Below are 16,317 nucleotides of genomic sequence, written 5' to 3'. Positions count from 1 at the left end.
TTCTTGGCACTCTCACTCTGTGAAAATTTTGGCCTGAGATTTCCTTCTGTTTCCATTTCCAGGGGTTGAGGATAATAATACTAACCAGGCTGCTTTCCTGCCTCCTCCAAATTGGAGTTCCCGTCTCGATCTGGAACAGCCGCTGGGAGGAACATGCTACTGGGCATCACCATCTCAGGGGTGGTCACCTGAAGAGCAAAAGGCAGAGAAATGAGGAGAGTCAAATGGAGAGGAAAGACACAAAATAGGGAAATGTGTAAAAATTATTTAATAAGCAAAATTAGCCTTCACCAGTGTAAAGCTGGAGGTGTCACTTTTCATAGCTCACTGAAGATTCATGTTTATTAGACAAAGCTCACATCAGTCAAAAGTGTTTCTACGGTTACATTCTGGACATAATTAGCAGTGCACACTTGAAGAATAATCTTATTATTAATATTTTTCCTTTATGCAGAATTTTGACTTTGATCACTGACAATGTTTTGTCATGGGCTGTGAAACTTCTTGTGCAACCAATTAGGTAGATAAGTTGAAAGGCCCACCTTAAGCTGCTGAAAACATAATAAGGGCCCTAATTAAATCATATCTAGTAAAGTACACTGTAATCTTGAAGCAGGGAGCATTGTAGTACTGTTTTCAAAATGTATTCAGGCACGAAGAGGAGGGAATAAGAGCGAAGGAAAGGGTAAGAGAGGAGAACAAAGGGAAGGCTAAGGACATGCAGACACGTTGGCAGACTTTCCAGGAAGCAACATTTCATAACCCTTTACAAGCTGAGATCAAGTGCAAACGAGCATTTCTTATGACTCACTTAAACCAGGATTTCTTCTGGAGTCTCTGCCCGAGGTACACAGCATCTGAGGGAATTTGGCTAGTGTCCCAGCCACAGAGGGTGCCCTGCACAGCCTTCCACAACAGGGCAGCCCCACCTTGACCGGGGCTATTGTTTCCTAATAGAGCAATTCCAGAATTAGCCTGGATCAAAAGAACTACAACTTTAGGTCAGATCCTCAAGACATTTCTCTAAGCCATCTGGCCAGAATCTTGTCCAAACAAGTTACCCTTTGCCTTATGTTAATGTGATAAGCAGTCCTCAACATTCCAATGTAAGGATAATGGTTTTTCGTTTAAAAACAAGCAGCATCCCTTTGCCTGCTATAAGGTGGAAAGGTAGTTGGTGATGACACTCCCAAATGAAATCAGAAATCATCTTCTGTTTGATGACAGCCTGAGAAACGAACTGACCTAGAGGTTATAGGAACAGAAACTACCATCACCACTAACCTTTCTACATGGTGCCCAGTCCCACTTGGTGGCATTATTTTCCCATCAAACACAAATATCACAATAATATCTTCACTTGCTGTTGCGAAGATTGGAACACCTAGGTTACTATTCAAAATTAAATATTTTAAATAAATTTCTATTGACTTTTAATTGTTTGAAAATCCTGGCCTGCTGAAAATAGCTGCTGACATGTTCACTAGAATCATCAGTGATAGGGTCAACTCCTAAAGGAAACCCAAACAACCGTCCCCATAAATACCAAAAAGGTAACTCCCCAACACATTTACGGGTATTAGGACAATTTCAGCAACCCAGATGCCAACAGGTGCAAAAATTAAGCAATAGGCACTATGAAGAAGGGTTCTGTGTTTACGAAGAGCAGGTGCATGGCAGGTGAATGTTGTGTGACACAGAATTCCTGCTCTCACAGACATCTGCACCTCACACAAAGCTCGTCGGCAGCTGGTTAAGGCTAGCTGTTGATGAATCGTTAGGAATGGAGCAGAGATTGCCAAACTCATTCCATCTATTTTCTTTTTAATAGAAAGCATTTCTGACCAGTGTGGTTAGGGAGTCCAGCGGGAATCCAAGAAGTGAAAGGTCACCGATTAATTTATAGTCCTCAGCCAAGGGGGAGCACGAGGTTGGGGGCAAGATGGGGAGAAAGGGAAAGGAAAAAAGACTCCCCCCCACCTCCTTTCTCGGTTGTAGCTGCAGGATCAGTCCTTTCCTGGGATCTTTAGGAATTATGAAAAATGAATCATGAGAAATAAAAAAAAAAAGCCCTACAGAGTAAAAAAGAATAAAATTATCTAACACCTCAGCTGCACATCATTATAGAAAACTGTGGGCTTTTTGTGCGCATTACAGTAAGGCAGACATCCCCTCTAACAGACTCAGTACGACGGATCAGTAATTGTTTTCATACACTTTAATTAGAAAAACTCAGATGGCTATGAATAATAATGGAAAAGAGAGACTTTTGCACTTGAAAGGTTGAAGTCAATCAAGTGTGAATGACGGCAAAAAAGAAAAAAAAAAAGACACCAATTCATCAGCCCTCTGTTGTCTCGCCGCGACTTTAATCATAATTCCTGATTGGGATTCAAGAAGGCAGTAAGCAGCGGTTCTTTGTCTGCCTTCACCTTCCATCAATTAACTCTCCCCGAAATATAATCATCAACCTCACATGCTCCTTTGCATCTTAATCTGGGCCTCCAAACCTGTAAGTCTTGCCCCATATGTGTTTAAGTAATTACTTTTATCTACCTGCATCTTCTTATCTATAGTATACCCAACCTCCCCCTGGGGAAGAAAAAAAAAAAAAAGGTTATATTAAATTTTAATGGGCAAGAAATTCCCAGGAGGCAAAGAGGAACATCTCTAAAGGGAATCCTAAGGATCTAGAAATTCTGGTAGGGTCTATCTGCACATGTGTCTGAACAGAGAGGTTGAGAATGGAAGCCTTGCTGCACAGCCTACTTGAGGGCAGCCATGTCAGCTCTCAGACAATAATGTTCCCGTGCCTATGTCCATTCCTCTGTCACCTACCAGCTTCCAAAGTTTTTCACTCAAAGTTCGCATGCTTTTCGTAAAGAGCCAAAAATATAGTCCTGCCAACAGCTCACTGAGGAGTTCTGCTCCCTGAAGAAAAGGAGAGTTAGCCGAAGGTGGAGTTCCTTCAACACTTACCTTGGCACCCCCCTTCTTTTCCAATCATATCTGGCTACCAAACTGTGTGGAAGGTTCAGACTATCCCAGCCACAGTCTCTGATGGCCAGCTGAAAGTCAGCGGGAAAGGCAGTCACTCAACCGTGCTGAGCACAGTTCTGTAAAGACCTTCCCTTTTGCTAGGAGCACTGGAGCATGTAGGTGTATGAGAGGACAAAACCTGGCTACAGTATAACCAGAGCCATCCCAAACGTGCCCAAACCTCAGAGCCCCTCAAACAACTGGACCCCGCTACCAGCTCCCCTTCACAGACAAGACGCGCGCACACGCACACACTCTTCCTCTCCTGCCCTCCCTCCCTCCGCCTCCTCTCCTACCCCATCCAAGACTCAGAAGCCAAACAGGAAGTTGGAGATTTGGCCAGATGATGGCACACAATCAGTCCAGACACCTACACTTTCTACATTGACTATACCGTCCATGTAGAGGGATTCTTCTAGTAATCTGCATGTGCACCCATAAACGTTGAGTATGCTAAATTATGCTCCCCGTACTCTACTCATTAACGTAGAGAGCAGACCTCAGACTATTGTACTTTTAACCAGAAGTAAAACAAAGTTTTTGTAGTAAGAAAACTCAATGATTAGAGCCATTACTTCCTCAGAATTTGGGTCTCTCAAGATTGGCCTTAGCCATGCAAAGGGCAGTTCCATGGTGATCTTCTAGATACCACATGTGTTCCTCCCAAAGTATGCAGAGTTGATGGGAATGCAGGAAGATAACATCATCTGAGCTGGGGTGCTGAAAGTCTGAAAACAAACAGTGGTTCTAAATATCTTCCTAACAAGTAAATATGTCTCATGGATAACAAGAGAAATGTGAAGTTCTGCTCTGATGCTGAAAATCTTCAAGTTTAAGCAATTCCAAAGCAACTTAGTTGTTTAAAAGGAAGGATCAAGTGATACTCTGTCCATCCATTCATTTGACCATCACTCACTAAACATTGTACAGGGTCCCTGTGCTGCATGCTTGTGAGATGAAGCTAGACGAAGTCCTTGTGTCCAAGCTCACAATCCAGAATTAACCTTTTAGAGATCACAAACTCTTTAGAAAATCTGATGAAAGTTGCAGACTCCTAGAAAAACAAGACTTCTTCACACACAGACTACTACAGATAATTTCGGGAAATCACAGACTCCCTAGAGGGAAATCCATAGACTCAAGTTAATTGCTCTTGAACTACTAGGCGAGGTAATAGGTTCATAAATACCTAGTTCCTACTTCCTGTTCAATTCACCATTATTTTGGATCATGATTTAAGTTTCTATGAGGTGAGTGGACCCTGAAGCCCCAAGGACACACCTTACAAAACCCAGGGGCTAAGTGTGGGTCTGGTTCCCACTATGACTGGGGGGTGGGAGGGTGGGGTGGGGGGCCCAAGGTATATTTTTTGGTAGAAGAAGTTGGAATTACAAGGAGTCCTCTCCCCCATCCTTACTTTCTCCAGGTTACGGATGTGAAATGGCCAAATGCAACACAACACTGAGCAGCCAAGCTAAGTTCTTATGGGACTGTTCATGCAAATTCCCCTCTCAAGGCCACCTTGTCTGAGGTTAGATCAATGTAACCAACAAGTTTCACATGCTGGAAAGCAAAGATATTTTCTTAGAAAAAGTACTGAACCTTGTTTCTCTGAGACCCTCGTCCCTACAGCCTTGGCATTGCTCGCCTTCTTTCTGAAAGGCTCAGTATTCCAAGTGAAAGTATACATTTTCCAAAAACTAGACTTCCAAGGAAGCCTCAGATCCTTCACTTTTCAGTGAAAACCAACAGAATGAAGAACCTCAGAGGGAAAAAAAGAAGGAATGCCTCAGACACAGGCCTTCCTAGCACAGACCCAGCCCGTCTCTACATCCTTGTGAATGACGTGTTGGTTCTGTTCAAAACATTTATGCATGAAGTTAAAACCCAAGTGCTCACAGAGCTGAGCATTCTAGCTAGTGGTGGATCTAAAGCCGACCTCTCCAGTGACAGCCCTGTTGCTCACTTCCTCTCCTGTACCTAGACAGCTGCTGAAGCCCACTAACTGGACTCTGCCCTTCTGCAGCCAGCAAACCAGGGCACTTCTTGGCAGCACAGGCCTTTTTCCTTCCTTTATTACCTTCCGAATGTGCCAGACTGGGTACTGTAACATGGAGTTTACAGGACCTGGTTTCTCTCTCTCTTGTTCCTTTCGAAAATGTCTTCTATGTGGTTGTCTATCCATTTAAACAAACAAACAAACAAACATAAAACCCATGAGGAAAAATTGCAGGGCCACGTTAACATTCATGTGGGCCAGAAGCAAACATAGCCCTGAACCAGATTTTAAAAACTAAGAATGAGAAAGACTGAAAAAGGAGGTGGGTGGGAGGACAGGAAACACATGAACAATTTTCTCTCTCTCTCTCTCTCACACACACACATACACGGAGTGAGAGGGAGAAAAGAGCTGAGAAGGAGAATGAATCGGAGAGAAAAAGCTTCATTAGACTCAGAGAGGCAAGCAGTGGCAGTATACCAAGGTCACTTCTAATTTAGACCATCTAATTGGCAAACAGGCTCCAAATGGCTATCATCTCACAGGGCTTGGAATTAATGAAGCCCGATTATTTTCATTACCTTCCTCTGAGATGGAGACAAAGTGAGAGCTGGTACTTGGGTGGGTACAACAGCCCCAGGGCCAGTGGCCACCTGAGAGCCTGAGTGTGGGGAGCCAGACGGTTAGCTGGCTATCCCAGAAACTCAGAAGAACAGGCACACAGCAAGCCTGGAGAGACACAGACACTGACCAAAAAAAAAATCACAGGAGACCAACTATTGCTCCTATGGGAAAGAGAGAGAGAAAGAACTGCAGGCAGTGCAGGGCCAGGAGCAGAGAAGGGAAATCTGTGCAGGTACAAAAAATTACAGAATCATTAAGAACTATGAAAGGGAGAGAAGACAAGGGCTAGAGAAAAAGGTGTTCCTGGGTGCTCAGGGGCCAATCCTCATTTCCACTGTAAGGCCATATTTTCTTAAGTGATCGAGGAACAATTTCCCCCAAATTAATGCTACAGGATCCCAGTGTTTGTGTCCTGTCACTTAGAAGGACAGTGATCAATTACAATAATTTAAGATTATTGAAATGCATGGTAAGTGGTCTTTCCCATTCTCATCTAGGGACCAGAAACCTGTCCCCCACACCCTCAAACCCTCCTTCCCCAAAAGAGTGGGAAAATGAGGTCACAGAGCAGCAGCTCCTACATCCCCAGCACCAATTTGAATTCTCTAACTTCTCTGCAAATAGGTGAGAGTTCTGTGGAACTGACGTGGGGGGCGGGCTGCTCAGTCAGGTCTGAAGGGGCACTTGTCTCATCGCCCTTAAGCTTTATAGATTTCCTTTTTTCATATGACATGTATAAAGACACCCTTTGGAGCTGTTTCTAATAGGCCAAGCAGAATGAAGTGCTGTGGGTGCAGTTTCCATGGTGGAGGGCCAGAGCTACAATTGTTCCCAGTGGAGAGTATTTTTCAAGCCCCTTCATCAGTAAAAAGAAGGGGGCCCATGGAAGACACAGATATGAGATGCAGAGCATAAGCAAGCAGCTGTTACCATAGCAACAGACATATTAGACACTGCAGGTTCCTGAAAGCTGTCTGATAAGGTATTATTAAATGAAGCCTCCTCAAAACACTCTCCATTTACAACCGAACGGAAAGACATTGTGTAGAAAGTAATCTATTTCCATTTATCAGAGTGGAATTTACTTTTAGAGGGACTGAAACCCAATTCAAGCCAGATCCTGAGAACTTGGATCCAGATAGCAAAAAATATTTACTAGAATTTATAGCTTTAGATAGCCTGGACACACCCCATGTCTGTCAGGATTGTCTATTTGGTGGATTTTGCCAGCTTTTCCTATTCTGCAACCAAAGGCAGCTAAATCAGTCGAGTCGTTTGCAAGGAAGAAGATTCACTCCTCTCAGTGCCATTCATTCTAGCCACTCAGGGACAAAGCAGACCTAACTTTCTCCTCTTGGAGGATGAATGACTGTACACTGGCCATTCCTTAATGATATGGTTTAGAAAATGGAGCTCTGATTTGAGGGGCATTTCTCATTATGCTGTTTTCAGAGTTTCCTTCTCCAGTTAGCCAGGAACAAACAGATATACAGCCAGAAAACCTAACCAATACTTTCCCATGGCCAATTTTCTAATAAAATTACAGTAAAATACCCTACAGGGGCAAGATTTTAAGCACAGGTTCATTATAATCACTTGGCGGTATAACGATTGCAAATTCTGTTTTAATACCAAACTTTTCAGAGGAGGGACAGCAGCCTCTGTTCTGATTCATCAGGGGAGAGACCAAGATCAGCAGTCCAGTCCTCAAGCAGGATTGTGGGTTCACGCTGAAGTATGGCCACAAATGCCCCTCTAATGTTGGTTGCTCATCTTTTTCTTTAGTCCAAAAGGATCAAGGTGGAAATGCTTCATTTAGCTCAATGCAAATGATTACATTTCCCACAACTTTCAACTTTATTTCTGAATCCATTAACTTTCTCTTATGACTAGCAAATCGACTGCCTATAATCAGCACATTTCCCACAATTTGCATGTTTTTCAGAAATGTCTAGAAAATATCTCCATTGTCTGCTGTGGAAAGATGAGGTGCACAGGGGTTTCTGGACAAGGTGCCAAGCACAGTCCCTCTAGGGAGCATGTTTCTCCTACATAATTATGTTGTCAGAGATTCTTCCAGAACAGGGTTTATGAACCTGGTTCTATGGATGAATTTTAGGGTATCCTTATGCTCCTTGGCATTGTACACACAATTTTATATATGCAGAACACTGGATGGAGGTCTTAACAGTGGTTGTCAGACTTTAGTGTGCACAGAAGAACCCAGTAGGACTACTGAATTGTTTTTATCAGAGTCTCCAAAGAGGTTGAGAATCACTGCTTGAGAAGGTGCTAGCTGGTCGGTAACACCCAGAAATATCTTAGGGATTGGGAGCCAAGCAAACACAACAGTAACATCCTGCCCTGGAAGACTGTTGGCAAAATGAAGAAGATTCATAACGACCACCAGGCTTGCTACTTGAAATGTACTTCACTATTGCCGTTATAAAAATATGACAAACAATGAATATCAGAAATATAATTTACACTCTAGTCTCTAGGGATGTATAAATGAAATGTACTGTCATACACACTACTATAGCCTCACACTTCCTAGACCAGATTTATATTAAATAGGAAAAATAATCACATGAGCAAGAGAAAAATGTAGTTAAGTATTGAAAATGCTTCCCTCCCTTCAGGCTCCCATGGTTCCAGGCCATCAGTGATGTGATAGGAAGTATGAGGAGGCCTGAGAAAATCCCCCTCGTTATTTCCAAGGCTGGTGAAAATGCCAAGGAAAACTGTAACACAGAAACCCACCCATCCAGAGAAGGAATTTTCTACTGACAGAGAATCTTTCAACAATGTTCACCAATCTACTTGAAAATACCATGGAAAGTGAGTTTCTACTTAAAAGATCTCTGAAGTGAAACTCATGTTAGCGCACCTCTGAGCTTCCCATTGGCTGCTAAAGTTCTCCTGATGCATCATCAAGTCTACTTTCCTCATGACTAAACAGCACTTAGAATATTATTCTTTAATTTTGCAGAACCAAATGGAAGGGGAAATACCCAGAGGTTATATGTCTGTGACCTGCATGTTATAACGTGGAATTCCAAACAGACTACCTCTCTGGGAATCTTCACACGAAAAGGCAATCAAATTAACTTCTTATTACTCCGCTGTTGACATAAGTTAGAGGTGAGAGTAATTCTCTTTGGTGGTTGTTCCTCTAGTGATCAGGAAGGGCTTCCACAACAACCCCACCAGACAGAAAGTAGGACATCAGGATCACCTGTAGTATTTTGAAAAGTTTTCAAGTTATAATTAGATTTAAGTCTTTATACTAACCTTCTTGGCCATGTTTACAGAGGCCACTTAGAACCATGCTTTCAAAACCTGCAGGTGGAGCAACATCATGTTTAAAATGCAAAGCCCTCAGTCATGAATCAACGTGTTATCCAACTGACCATTTTCCTGTTTCAAGAGTAAGTGTCCACTTGAGAAACTCCCCAGTTACAGGGCTACACTTCTAGAATTGGAAAATGTGGGTTCAAATCTCAACTCTGCCACTTACAAGTGGCATCAAGTCAGTTAACTTCTCTGAGCCTTGGTTTCCTCAATTGTTAGTGTAAATATTTCAAATTTCTTTTTTTTAGATAGGGTTGCTGTGAGGATAAAATGTGACATAATGAATATAAGAGCAACCTACAACATGACTTGTTCAATAAAGGTTTGGAGAATCTGGATAATAATTTCTTCATATACATGGTTGGCTAATCTAGGCCTCTGCATCCCTCAGGGAGAGAGGGGAGGAAATGATAAGGGAAGGTTGACAAACATAAGTATTCAGCCCTTTGGGCCACAATCAGACCATGGTCATGCCAAGTCTAAGGCAGGTATAGTAGAACAAAGGTCACAGAACTAGGACCATTTTTGACATTTCCAACTCTACACTGGCTTTCTTGACCACAACACAGTGTCTTGTTCATGTTACTGCATCACCTTTGACCCCTGGGGGAAGAAGAGCCACAGGGTCCTGCTCCTGGCTGCCTTACCGTCATAATGAGCTTCTCCACGCAGTCTGGTGCCACGCTGTGGAGGTGGGTGAGGTGCAGCTGGAGGTGGATCTTGTTGTTGAGCATGTCCTGGCACAGGGGGCAGCGAAGCATGGGCTGCACTGAGTGCTGCGTCATGGCATGCACCCGGAGCCGGTTGACGTCGGCGTTGCTGTACTTGCAGTAGGGACACTGGTACATCTGTGGGGAACACACCCACCCCTCTGGCTGAATCTTCAGTTCCCACCAGCAACTGTGTCTGCCCCAAGCCCACCCACCCAAGACTTCGTTCCCCAACCGCTGTCTTAAACACTCCCCCACCATCAGCAGAGCCCTTTCCGGCCTCACCTGCTCCGGTTTGGTCTCCTCAGATGTTTTTGGTCGCTTTGAAGAGAGAGGAGACTCTGAGCTACCTGGGAATGAGATGCGTTTGGAGGTTGCAGGAGAATCTGTCAGCTCCTTCTCTGCTTGGCTGGACGATGCTGGAAGAAAAAGCAGAAGATACAATATAGCAGCCAGACCAGGCCAGCTCCCAGAGGATTTGTGTTGGGTGAAAATCAACAGTCATTTATAGCGCAGGATTTTCTTAAAACTCCAAAATTCAAGAAGGATGAGCTTCCGGACTGACTTATCAAGCATGTTGGAAAAGAAGCAAGTGTTTCTTTTTCCCCCATGAATTTCTGTCACTACTTTAACAACTGAACACTAAGAAAAGAAGATAAAGAAACGGACTAAAAGGCTCTGAGTTGGATTATGCTAAATTCAGTCTATTCTGACCTCCCCCAGTCAAGACACAGTCTGCTGGCTTATGGGGGAGCAGTAGGGCTGAGGGTGGGTGGGAAGGTTTCACCAATTGCTTCACCAACCAATAGTCAACCTTAGGACCAGACATACTCTGCCTTCATAGATGTAACAAACCGTGTGCTCCCAGCTTTACTGTTCCAGCTCTTGGAATCACAGCATGGCACAACACAGGGGACATGAGAAATGTGACCTGAGAGAAGTGCTTGCAGATACCTGCATACAAATACGTGGGGGAAAAAAATCAAGTTTGGCTGCAGCAATTTGCTTTTGGGGAAGAAGTAACTGAAGAGTGGAAGTTTTAGGGCATAAACCCAAGTAATAATCTAACCAATGCTCCAGATGCAAGAGTTTACTCAGAGTGAGTGGTAAGAGGGAAAGTTTCCTATGTGCTTGCCCAAACCACGCCCTCCATATCCCCACTTCACCATTCCACCAAAAAAACAAAACACCAATGAGGAGAGTCACAGGAGACTCGTAGCAAACAGTGAGTATGGAAGTGTTGGTAGAAGGAGTTCTCTGAAGCATGGAAAGGGATCTGGAAGATTTTGATGAGAAAACACCTGGGCTAAGGGGTTAACAGGATAAGTAGGGCTCCTCCAGTGTAAACACAAACCCCAATATGGTTGGGTTTGGTCATTCCAAAACCTGGTCAGTACCTGAGGGTTGGCCCTCTTGTTTTGGACGTGGAATTGCATTTTTCAGAATTTTGCTAAAAGCAATAAAATAAACCCTGAATATGGTAGTGAGAAAATATATACCTAACTGTCCTCATTGACAAATAATGTGACTCAGCATTGAGGTCACTGGTTTAGAAAGCCTAATTTCTACTCCTTGGTCACACTGCTTTCTGTCTCACCCAGTCTGGTTACCTAGCATGTGTTTCCATTTTATGCTCAGCTTTGACATTTGCTCTGACGTGGATACCAAGAGGCTGTCATTATAGACGTGTGCTTTAATAAACAATTTTAGAGAATCAATTTTATTCATTAAAATCATAAGGCCACAAAATTATTTTGAAAAAAAGATTGCTAAATGCAGGAAATATTCCAGGAAGTTGATGCTCTTCCCAGAATGCACATCTTGTGACCTTTAACTCCAGTATCTTGGTAACCTGGTCTACATAAGTTTGTAGGACATCTATTATTTAAAAAGTACAAGGACAAGCATATTACACATAGACCCCTCCTCCTGCCAACACACACATTCATAACAGTACTTTAATCTGTCTCGGATCGACTTCAAACCCATTTTGCTCTTAATGGGAGTTATTCATTTTCACTTGAAAGGTAATACATGACGGCTGGATATTTAATGTGATGGACTGGCTGCTGATTAACTAGGTGCTGTAACATTCTAGACCAGTTCCCCCATGGCCCACTTCCCATCTCTTGGCCCCCTGCAGACCTGATTTTGCGGAACCTTGTGTCACAGGTTTTAGGCCTCACAGTGTGATGGGCCCCTGCCTGAACACTCCCATAATAGCAGTCTTTAATTACTGTTTCAGGGATTTAAGTTTCCCCTGCCTCCAGAAGGTTCTTTATTCTCCATCATTTTTCATTTTTGCTTACTGTTTATCTTCTATATATTAACTCTGCAAATGTATTCTACAGATGGGGTGAGAGGAGGCATTAGGTGATACTTCAGATGCTGACCTGTTTAGCCATCCCTTCACCTTCCCCATTTCCACCTCCAACCTGTAGGCATTAGATTAGGCTCAGGGCTCAGTTAGGAAAGAGCTGTTATCTGTTCCTCCTTCCACTAGAGGCAAACCGAGATACAGATTCTATTCCAAACGCCCACCCCCGTCTTTTTGTTAGTCTGCCTGCCCTGAAACACTTGCTTTTACAGGACCATGACACTACCTTGTAAATGCCCTCAATCTGCCTGCTGCCCCCCTTTAGAGTGATTATCAATTGTGCAGTTGCTCAGCAGTGTGAATGAATGAACACCGAGGCTGAGACCACCCAACTCATCTCACTCACTCAGAGCTGAAAAGCAAACAGTGTAACCCAGTGCGGCATTAGCTTCCTCATAGGACCAAAGAGTCCATCTTCTTCCTTCAATGCTGAACGCATGATGAAATGTGACAAGGTTGCAGAGGTGAGAATTCTGGTTTCAGAAGCTACTATTCTTTCCTCTTGCATGGAGAGGGGAACTTTTATTACCTTCCTTTTTTTCAAACTCTCAAACTGCTCTGGAATTCTAAAGCTTCCTTTGTGAGCTTGAGCTAAGGAGTCCTTATAAAGTATTTAAAAAAATAAAATCGTTCACTCATTCCTCTTTCTCTCCAGTAACAAAACGGCCCTGCTATAATATGAAATACTGCATCCACCAGTGTAAAAAACTTCTGGGGTTCATCTCCCTTCTATCCTGGACACCCTGCATTTTTATTAGATGAGTTCCATCTAGAAGAGGACATTAGCCACCTGCAGCTCACTAGCCCCTTCTCTAAAGATAAAGCCAAGCCATTGTTATAACAGATTCTATTAAATCTGTTACACCCAGTTACAATCCCATTGTGTTTCCCTGGGTGATGTGGGGACTACTCCCAAGAGTTAAGTTAACTAGGCTGACAGGCGCCCTCCTAGCCAGACCTTAGACATTAAACTGTCAATCCCTATCAAGACATGGTACTGAAGCCTTCATACAGTCTCTGTAGACAGGCAAACAGTTGTGAAAGTTCTCCATTAGCATGCTGGATGAGAGTCTACTACAGGCCATAGACCGAGGTCTTCTCAAGCTGCTTCTCTCTGAACAATTTCAAAGGGGCCAGATTCTCAAAATCAATTTCTACTTCAATTCTATCACTAGCATACATTGTAGGCGTAAGTAAATGAGGCTGTATGAATACCAAGAGAGAAAGTACTGTGGTTTTCTGCTCTGAAGACTTTTCTAAACTTTAACTTAAATTCTAGGAGAGATGTCACAGTCTAGAAAATATTATTCAAAAACCAATTACTGGTCACTTTAAGGCCACTATGATGTCACTGTAGTGAAATGGAAATAGATGTGCTCCAGAGACTTTAAACAGTGCCTGGTACCTTTGGTTTATACTGGCAACAAAAAGTCAAACAACTTGAAGGGTTACTACCTGCAGTGGTTTTTATAATAAAGACAAAATGAATTGGAAACAATCTAGATCTCTTACAACATGGCATGGTTAAATAATGGTACAGCTGCTCTACTGGGTATGAGAAGACATTAAAAATGATAGCTATGAAGCAATATGGAAAAGTCCTTGAGAACGTTAATCAGAAAAAAAGAAAGAAAACGTGTATCATACCATGATACAGCTATGTAAAAAATAGGTATTAGAAAAAAAGACTAGAAGAAAATGATTGTTGTATTTAGGTGATGGCATCATGGACCATTTTCCCATTTTCTAAGTTTGTCATGTAGTTAAATTATTTTTAGTATTATAATTAAATAGTTTAGCATTTAAATTCAACTACCCATGAAAAAGTTGATATTTGGATCCATACTGTGCAAAACATCAGGTGGTATTTTTTACTTTGCTGGTTTAAGCAATTTTTCTCATTTTGGCAGCTATGTCATATGAAAATATGTGTTAAATCTCAACGAATCCTCCATAGGCAACATGCTGGGCTCCTGGCACTTCAAAGGGGATAAAAATGTGGCAAGGAATCATGTGAGTGCATGTGCTATAGATTACATACACTACAAAGCTAGCAAATGGGATGTTGTGACAATGAAACGCTAGGTCAAAACCCTACCATAACCTGATAAGATGTGAGCTGTGGATTCCTTGCCACACAAACTTTCTAAGGAGTGAAAACGCACTTGCTCAACTTCTTGGGAGTTATGGTTGCCCTACCCAACTCACCGATGAGGCACAAAAAGGACTGGCATGTCTTTGTTATGGAGTACTGAAAATTCAGAGTTGGCTTTCTCTTGTCCTTTTTTTTTTGAGGAAGATTAGCCCTGAGCTAACTACTGCCAATCCTCCTCTTTTTGCTGAGGAAGACTGGCCCTGAGCTAACATCCGTGCCCATCAATCCTCTGTTTTATGTGGGATGCCTACCACAGCATGGCTTGACAAGTGGTACATAGGTCCACACCTGGGATCTGAACCGGCAAACCCTGGGCCGCTGAAGCCAAACGTGCGAACTTAACCGCTGCGCCACTGGGCTGGCCCCTAAGAGTTGGCTTTCTGAGCCAAAAGCCACCATCTCCCCTTAAACTGTGATGGGTTGGCCACTACAACTGACAAGAACAAATACTGAGAGGCAGACCTAATTCCTGACTTTCCGTTTTAGTCTCTTAAGTTCCTCTAGTCTAGGCAAAAGAATTTCAGTTCAAAGGGAAACAGTAGTCCATGCATGGCTTCCTTAAGAAAAGAAAAATCATTTATACACGGAGACATCAGCTCCCAGATAGCCTTTTAACATATTTATCTGGTAAGTATTTCCCAGTAATTATTTAAATACAATAATTTTAAAAGTTATCTCTCTTGTCATATTAATTAGAGGGAGTAGGGAAGAGAGCCAACTGAATTCATGCAAGTTTTCTGTGCAATTTTCAAGAAATGGTTTTATTATGTTGTAAGCACACAGAGTAATTAAAACAAGCCTAGTAAAGCTTCAGGTAGAAAGTGACTTACTTTAAAGAATAGGCAAGAATAGTATAATTTAGGGGGCTTATAACGTGGCCAAGGATGGTAGAAACAGAGCCCCTAGAGCCCCTGTAACTTCAGCTGATAAAACCACTCTTCCTAGAATGAATTCTCACCCAGTTCCAACTCTAACGAATCAAAATCCGAGTTACTCCATTCTCAGTAACTGCAAGCTATGCTGCTTCTGTACATCTCTAGAAAGCACTTTCGAGAAGTACAACCAATTTTGAAATTTTGGTGACAGAAAACTTAAGAGTTGCATTTGTAACACCATAGACCCACCAATGGACTCAATGCCAACACGTGCCTCATTTCTCACCTAGTAACCTGCTCTGTACAACTCTGAAGCCATGTAAGGCACAGAGTTGCCGCCTCACGAAAAAGGAACCTGAAGAAAAATTGTAAATGAAGTAGCACTGAAACCTTAAGGTACCCAGTTTTTGGCCTTCTCTAATTGTTAGCCAAGACATCGACTTGCCCTCCAAGAAAACCAAAAGTACTGGTAGAATTAGTTTCTGTTTCATGAGCAAAATCCATCTTCTCATCACTTAACACACCAATGGCACTGTTGGCATGGTGGACATCCTGTGCCGCAGGCTAGCCTCCCTTTGGCCAAAGACCTCCCCTGGGGAGATTCTGAGATGCAGTGAGCTGTTCATGTTGCTGGAAAGTTTCTTCCGCATTTCCTTCTCTTCATGGTGGATTGGCACTTGGAGGTGGTATTCACAAAAGTGCTTATCCTCTTCCTTTTGGGGGCCCCAAGGTGAGCCCACTGAGGGCTTGGGATGCTGCCTCACATTTAATCCTTGTGGAGAGGCCAAAGGCAGCCACCATGCCCGCTTCTCAACCATCAGACTCTTAGCTAAAGTACCACTGACAGCCCCTCCATCTAAACTTCCATCTCCCAAACCAGCAACATAATGGAGGAGCCAATTAAATGATTATTAATTCATGCTACTTTCCGTAAGCCAGAGGTTCTCATCGCCTTGTGTTCCGTAAACCAGCTTACCACCTACACTAGAAATTTACAGCAACCTTTTATCTATCTCCATTGACTAGGGAAAAAAGTTCACATACTTATGGGATAACTACCCCAGCATGCTAGACACAGCAGCTTCACTAGATCTGAAAATGGTCATTCAGTTCATAATTATAATGAAATGCAAGGTGTAGTATGCTCTTTCCATATCCCTTCTCCCTCAGCTTCTCATAGGCCT

General features: G+C 42.8%; 1 protein-coding gene across 5 annotated transcripts in view; it reads right to left on the bottom strand.

Annotated features, from left to right (window-relative positions):
• The window catches only part of ZFHX3 (zinc finger homeobox 3), a 236,962-nt gene that overhangs the window by 13,361 nt on the left and 207,284 nt on the right, over positions 1-16,317 (bottom strand). For all 5 annotated transcript variants that reach the window (XR_011499124.1, XM_070500768.1, XM_070500767.1 and 2 more), the window contains 3 exons: positions 10,012-10,145; positions 9,664-9,864; positions 86-188 (listed from right to left, as the gene is read on the bottom strand). Coding sequence is in view for 4 of the 5 variants with exons in the window: in XM_070500768.1 (XP_070356869.1) it covers positions 86-188; positions 9,664-9,864; positions 10,012-10,145 (438 nt within the window). In the remaining variant the exon portion in view is untranslated. The remainder of the gene's footprint in view (positions 1-85; positions 189-9,663; positions 9,865-10,011; positions 10,146-16,317) is intronic.

This window comes from Equus asinus, chromosome 28, assembly GCF_041296235.1.
Source record: "Equus asinus isolate D_3611 breed Donkey chromosome 28, EquAss-T2T_v2, whole genome shotgun sequence".
NCBI lineage: Eukaryota > Metazoa > Chordata > Mammalia > Perissodactyla > Equidae > Equus > Equus asinus.
Note: the sequence above shows the minus strand (reverse complement) of the source record. Positions and strands in the feature narration are given on the sequence as shown.